The sequence below is a fragment of the Zea mays genome, chromosome 8 (assembly GCF_902167145.1).
Source record: "Zea mays cultivar B73 chromosome 8, Zm-B73-REFERENCE-NAM-5.0, whole genome shotgun sequence".
Taxonomy (NCBI): Eukaryota; Viridiplantae; Streptophyta; class Magnoliopsida; order Poales; family Poaceae; genus Zea; species Zea mays.
In genome coordinates this window covers 104,481,434-104,487,641 of record NC_050103.1, presented here as the reverse complement: position 1 = coordinate 104,487,641, position 6,208 = coordinate 104,481,434, and the positions used below count along the sequence as shown (strand labels likewise).

General features: G+C 43.2%; 1 protein-coding gene across 1 annotated transcript; it reads left to right on the top strand.

The window, feature by feature from the left end:
* The first annotated feature begins 3,323 nt into the window (after positions 1-3,323).
* On the top strand, positions 3,324-5,031 carry LOC103635633 (peroxidase 2). The gene is made up of 4 exons (XM_008658043.3): positions 3,324-3,729; positions 3,830-4,024; positions 4,148-4,310; positions 4,416-5,031. The coding sequence occupies exons 1-4, from the start codon at positions 3,454-3,456 to the stop codon at positions 4,772-4,774; spliced, it is 993 nt and encodes a 330-aa protein (XP_008656265.1). The 5' UTR covers positions 3,324-3,453; the 3' UTR covers positions 4,775-5,031.
* Positions 5,032-6,208: the final 1,177 nt, after the last annotated feature.

Genomic DNA, 6,208 nt, shown 5'->3' with positions numbered 1-6,208 from the left:
ATTTCGTATGATCCTTCCTTCGTTATTATATGTTGTGTTTATGAAGGTACGTCCTTCATAACCTTCGTCCGAAAATCATTATATCCTAGGGGAAGTAATGCTTCGAAGGACGAAGGGTATTAACCTTTAACATTTTTGTGTTGCCTTGTTCTTAACTCATAGCATTTGAGAACAAGTCCCCAACACTGGGTAAAATTACATTCATGTCCCTAACATTTACTATTAGTCAAAAGGTAATCTATCGAGGACTGAATAGTCTTTTCCTTTTAAGTCGATTTCACCCTCCATCATCATCCTTGTGCTGAGCGGAAGCTTCTCCAGCCGCAGCTTCGGAGTTGGTCCAACCTTCTTCCAGATTACGCTTTTCATACCATGCACGCCTTCGTCATAAAGTCGAAGCTTCCTGTGACAGTATACTATACTGGGAAACATGTTAGTCGTGTTTTTGAGGACCTTCGGAAGATGAAGGCCCCAACAACGCCCATGAACTTCTCTGTCTTTAAATTAGTCCCTTTAGCATGTTAAATTTCTACCTAAAACTCAACAGATAGCCTGATATAAATAGCAAACTAAACTATAAGTAGATGTTGCTTATATTTTTAAATCTTAATTTATATTGATTTGATATAATCATTTTTTATTTGCCTCCAAATATTGCTTTTTAGTGGGGACGAGTTCCTTGAGGGGATAAATTTCCTGTGCAAGGATGGGGATAGGCGAAAAAGCTAACTCATGAGGGTTCACAAGGATGGGGATAGAGAATTTTTATCAACACGTGGACGAGGATAGGGAGCGATGAGAAATTCTCCATTGACATCTCTAGATATATCTAGTGATGAAGAAATCGATCAAATAATTAAAAATATAGATAAAAGACCATGTTTTGCTCTTAGGGGTGGATAGAGTGTGCAAGATGAACTACCTTTTACATAATACAAAGTTATTGAAAAATAAGATCTTTACATTGCCAATACGAAAATTCTTGTATTCGAGAGAAGTGAGGTGGACCCTTTGCACAAAGCTTCAGCCAAACAGCAAGGGGACCATGTTATCATAAAGAGAATAAAAAGTATATTTGACCTCAAGCAAAAGTTTTGTAACTTAGATAGATGCAAAGCACAAAGAACTTGAGAAACAATACATCATTCTTTATGATAATAATTCACAACTCTCCACGACAAGGGATGTCTTTATTCCTTTAAATAGTCAAGGTTGTGAAAAATGTTGCAATATTAATTTAACGACATATACCATAACCATGCAAATATGGAAGCGACGAGGAAGGAAATTGCGAGGATCAACGAAATCCTAGCAATGGGATTCATGGTTGAAAAGGATCAAAACAACAAAAAGGGATATAAAAGCAAAAAAGTACACATTATAAGAATGGGAGGCATCCATTCATCAAGGATGGACTTGGGCATAGAAAAGATGCCAAAACCAACGGAGGAAAGTTAATGAATGACATTGAATGTGTGAAGTTTTAGAGAAAGGAGCATATTGGTATAGTTTAGCCTGCATAGCATGCAGTAGTGTCGCGGTCCCATGTGGGAATGCCATGCCACGATAGTGCCAGATAGCGAGTGGTTGTGCCATGCCCCACAAAAGGAAATGAGGACATGTATCTTGTTAAAGCTAAAACACATATATATTGAGAGGATGTGAGGATGCACAGACAAAACCAGGTTTCCCAAAAGTCAAAGAAATTAATTTGGGTCACCCTAAACAAAATAATATTTTCAACCAAAGACCCATGCATCATAGGGCAGTTTGGAAAGCTGCTATGTGTTGTGATGCAACAATCTTGGTAAAGTTGTTGCTAAATATGTTGGAGATAAGTCTAACAAAAATGTGAAAAAAATTGGGTCCCTAAGATACTTATGACTAACATGTAAGTCCCCAACTCAAATTGGGGACCTAAATTTAGAAACTAAATTTGTTTTATATATAGGAACACTCGTCTGGTATGGGGGCTGGCAGCAAGCACAATGTGAGATGTAATTAGAAATGAGGGACAAACCATTTGTGATGATGTTTGTCCAAGGACTTCAGATGATTTAATTGAGTTTGGCAGCTCATATATGGTGCCATACCTAGAGGTTGTGGTGGAGAGGAGACCCTAGGACGCCAGACAAAGACAAAAGGTGAATTACAGGAACCATCACAAGTTAGTGAGAGATGCCAGGATGATTGTTCCCTATACATAGCCCAAGAAGATGGGCATTGATTACCATTTTTAAAATGAATTTCATTCTGATCTATATCTCTCTATGTTGTATAATACAAAAAAGTCCAAGATCTTAGTGGTGAAATACATTGATTGGGAACATATGGAAGAAAAGAGAGACAAGGATTTCAATCAGGTCATATAGCTACATGCAAGAGGTTTAACGTGTATGGTTTGATGGGCTTTCGATATGGATTGAAATACTATCCTTCATGAGTTCCTAGGAACCTTCTCGGTTCTTATCAAGTTATTAACACATTTTCAATTAATGATGGTTGTTAACACCTTCCATCCTAGTTAGCTAGTTTCCTAACCGCTTCTGACATGACTTCCTGAGCTGAGCATATTTATGAGTGTTTGAATGCACTACAACTAATAGATTGTTGGCTAAAAAATTACTAGTGGAATAGCTAGCTAACAAATAGCTAATTTATTAAAAATAACTAATAGCTAAACTATTAGCTATGGTGTTTGGATGTCTCTAGCAAATTTTAACCACTAACTATTAGTTATATATATAGTAATATGGTGCGTTCAAACACTCCCTATATCACCCGCCGCAACATGAATTTTACTGACTATTCTTTTACATATAAAATGGTGTATAAATAAGTCAGCACGACAGCTTCTCTTAGCGTCGCAATCGTACATCGCCCCTCATCGGTCAAAACTGTAATAATATATATATATAGGAGTTGCTAAATCACATACGTCTGATTTTTTCTTTGTTTTAAGGCGATAGACATCCATGTGATCTAAATCTAATGATCAGAATTTATTCTCAAACTTAGGACCCAGCACCTTCTCTTTATTGGCGCTTCTCCCTTATTGCTAGTCCATCTTTATTTTAAAGTTTCAAACAGCTGTAGGATAGAAAATTCATGTAACAATAATATATTTAGATGCAACCGCGTGCATAGCGACATCGCCGCCGGTACTAACAAGTACTCAAATTGACATGCTCCTGCATGCAGTTGGAAAATGTCAGACGCGCTCCAAAGGTAATCCTCCGACACTCCATGGATCGGAAACAGTCAGCGCGCGTGCCCTTCGCTAGCTCGAGACTATAAAAGCTTGAGCATCCAGCCATCCCTCTCGCATCCGCCTCTCTCTTCTCTGCAACTGCAAGCTCCGTCTTCAGCAAGCATCAGGCTGTAGACGTAGCCATCAAGCAGCTGCCTTGGATCCCGGCCCTGCGCGTGTAGCAACACTCACATCAGACCTGCATGGAGGACGCTTCCTCTCGCGTCTCGTCTCTCCTCGGGTTGCTGTTAGCCGCCCACTGCGCACTCTTGCTCTTGCTCCGTTTGGCTGGAGCTGCTCACGGCCACGGTTACGCTCCCGCTCCTGGCGGCGGCGTGGCGCTGAGCTCCGCGTTCTACGACGAGTCGTGCCCCAGCGCCTACGACGTCGTCCGGCGCGTCATCCAGGATGCGCGCGTCTCCGACCCGCGCATCCCGGCCAGTCTCATCCGCCTGCACTTCCACGACTGCTTCGTCAACGTGAGCACCAGTGCTGTGCTTCTGCGCGCCCGTGGGCGTGGCTTATCACTTATCAGTGTCGTTGTATCATCTGACAAGGATGAACGGCCAAATGTTTCAGGGTTGCGATGGCTCGCTGCTGCTGGACGACGATCTCCCGGCGATCCAGTCGGAGAAACACGTGCCCGCCAACGACAAATCAGCGCGTGGCTTCGAGGTGGTCGATGGCATCAAGAGCGCGCTGGAGGAAGCGTGCCCTGGCATCGTCTCCTGCGCCGACATCCTCGCCCTGGCAGCCGAGATCTCCGTCGAACTCGTAAGAATTGAACCCCATACCTTCTCTGGCTTCTCCCAGTCCCAGCTAGCTAGTGAACAGCAGCTTAATTACATCTCAACTGATCAGAACTGACCAAATCATGGACTGCGTGATTGCTTGCAGGCTGGAGGGCCACGATGGAGGGTGCTGCTCGGCCGGCGAGACGGCACGACGACTAACATCGAGGGCGCCAACAACCTACCCAGCCCATTCGACCCGCTCGACAAGCTCCAAGAGAAGTTCAGAAACTTTAACCTGGACGACACCGACCTCGTCGCCCTCCAAGGTAACGACCGTCGACTTTGTTATCAATAATAATCTCTCTTTGTTACATACTAACTATATGGGTTACATACTGACGATTTCAACAAATTTCCCTATTTCAATTCAGGAGCACACACTTTTGGTAAAGTACAGTGTCAATTCACACAAGAGAACTGCACAGCTGGGCAGCCAGAGGAAACACTAGAAAACCTAGACCAGGTCACCCCCAACGTGTTTGACAACAAGTATTACGGTAACCTCCTGCATGGCGCCGCACAGCTACCCTCCGACCAGGTCATGCTGTCGGCGGACCCTGTCGCGGAGATGACGACCGCTCCCATTGTTCATCGGTTTGCAGGCAACCAAGAAGACTTCTTTAGAAACTTTGCCGCATCTATGGTTAAGATGGGCAACATAAGCCCGCTAACTAGGAACGATGGAGAGATACGGAAATTTTGCCGAAGGATTAATAGCGAAGGCTATTGAAAACTTCTTTTTCAATTTGATCGATTTGGATTCCTTAATTTTTCTGTGACCAATTGTGAAGTATGTGTAAAAATTCATTCGATCTTTCAGTTTTTTTTTCTTCTCATTCTTTGTTTTTCTTATGAGGTTTTCCTCATTGTTTGTAAAATGTTCCGCTTTTATCTTTCTAGAAGTAAAGCAAATGTGAAAATGTTTTACCTGCTTCCGGCCTCCTAAATAGCGGAGAGAATAAAATGGATATGGATAAATTTTGGATATCTATTAACGGGTTGTCGACTCTTTTTGTCGGATACGAATATTGATTAGCATATTATTTGTAAATTATACGAATATTGTCGAGCGCTCGACGCTTTGCTAAGTACTTTTGTCGGGCACTCGACAAAAAAGTCACACTCTCGATAACGACCACCTTTACCAAGAGTATCACACTCAGCATAGCTAAACACTCGGTAAAGAGACCTCTTTACCGAGTGTTAAACACTCGACGGACGGCGATGCTCGGCAAAGGATCGTGTATAGCTTACGACCATTATCTTTGCCGAGCGTCAGACGTTGACACTCGACAAAGAAGGTACTTTGACAAGTTGTCACACTCGGATTTAAGGGATAAACTCGGGTGCGTCTCATATGTGCGCCAAAGAAAAACATCACATATAATGACAAACTGTATAGAGATAAATGTCACAAGTATCATTATTACATAGCGGAAGTCTTACAAAAATAAATGATAATAATAAAGCGAAATAAACATCCATCCTTGGCGCCATAAAGATGACTGAGAGACGCCACCTAGATCAACTTGTACTCCTCATTGTACGGCTCCTCCTGGACCACCTGTTCTTCTCCTATGGTGGATTTATATGAAGTAACCAAATAGGGAATAATGTGCATGAACTCACCTAGGGATAAAAATGGGACGGGTACCCGGAACGGATACTGGATACGGGTACGAAAATGGGACAAATTTCGGATACGGAAATGAGTATTTTATTTGTCGGGACGGATATGGGTAGTACCCGGATATTGAACCTCGGATACGGGTAGGATACGAAATCACTAATACCCGGTCAGTACCCGAAAATCCCGGGTAGGATACGGGTACTATTCGTGCGGGTACGCGGATTGTGGATTCGGCTTGGGCCTACTTCCTGTTGGGCTGCTTGATCAGCCGGCCCATCAAGTAAACCTATTGGGCAGGGCAGGGCAGCCAAGTTACCGACAAAGCGAGTAGGGATAAGGCACGCCAGTGACATTCGCGTGCAGCGCCTTTTGCACGTCCTCACGGTTGAAGTACTCAGTCGCGTATGTCTGCGTGCACGGGTCGTACCCCATCGGCACGGGTCTAGCCTTTTCGACATGGTTCCTGATGAGGTAACTTGCTTGGTCTTAGTCTTCATTTCTACACAAATATTGCTTGTGTCGAAGAGGAAATCT

Bases quoted from the DNA above. Each gene is read 5' to 3' on its own strand.
- LOC103635633 (XM_008658043.3), top strand. From the start codon at position 3,454: ATGGAGGACGCTTCCTCTCGCGTCTCGTCTCTCCTCGGGTTGCTGTTA. The intron at 4,025-4,147 runs GTAAGAATTGAA...GATTGCTTGCAG, and splicing joins CCGAGATCTCCGTCGAACTC to GCTGGAGGGCCACGATGGAG. The intron at 4,311-4,415 runs GTAACGACCGTC...ATTTCAATTCAG, and splicing joins CGACCTCGTCGCCCTCCAAG to GAGCACACACTTTTGGTAAA.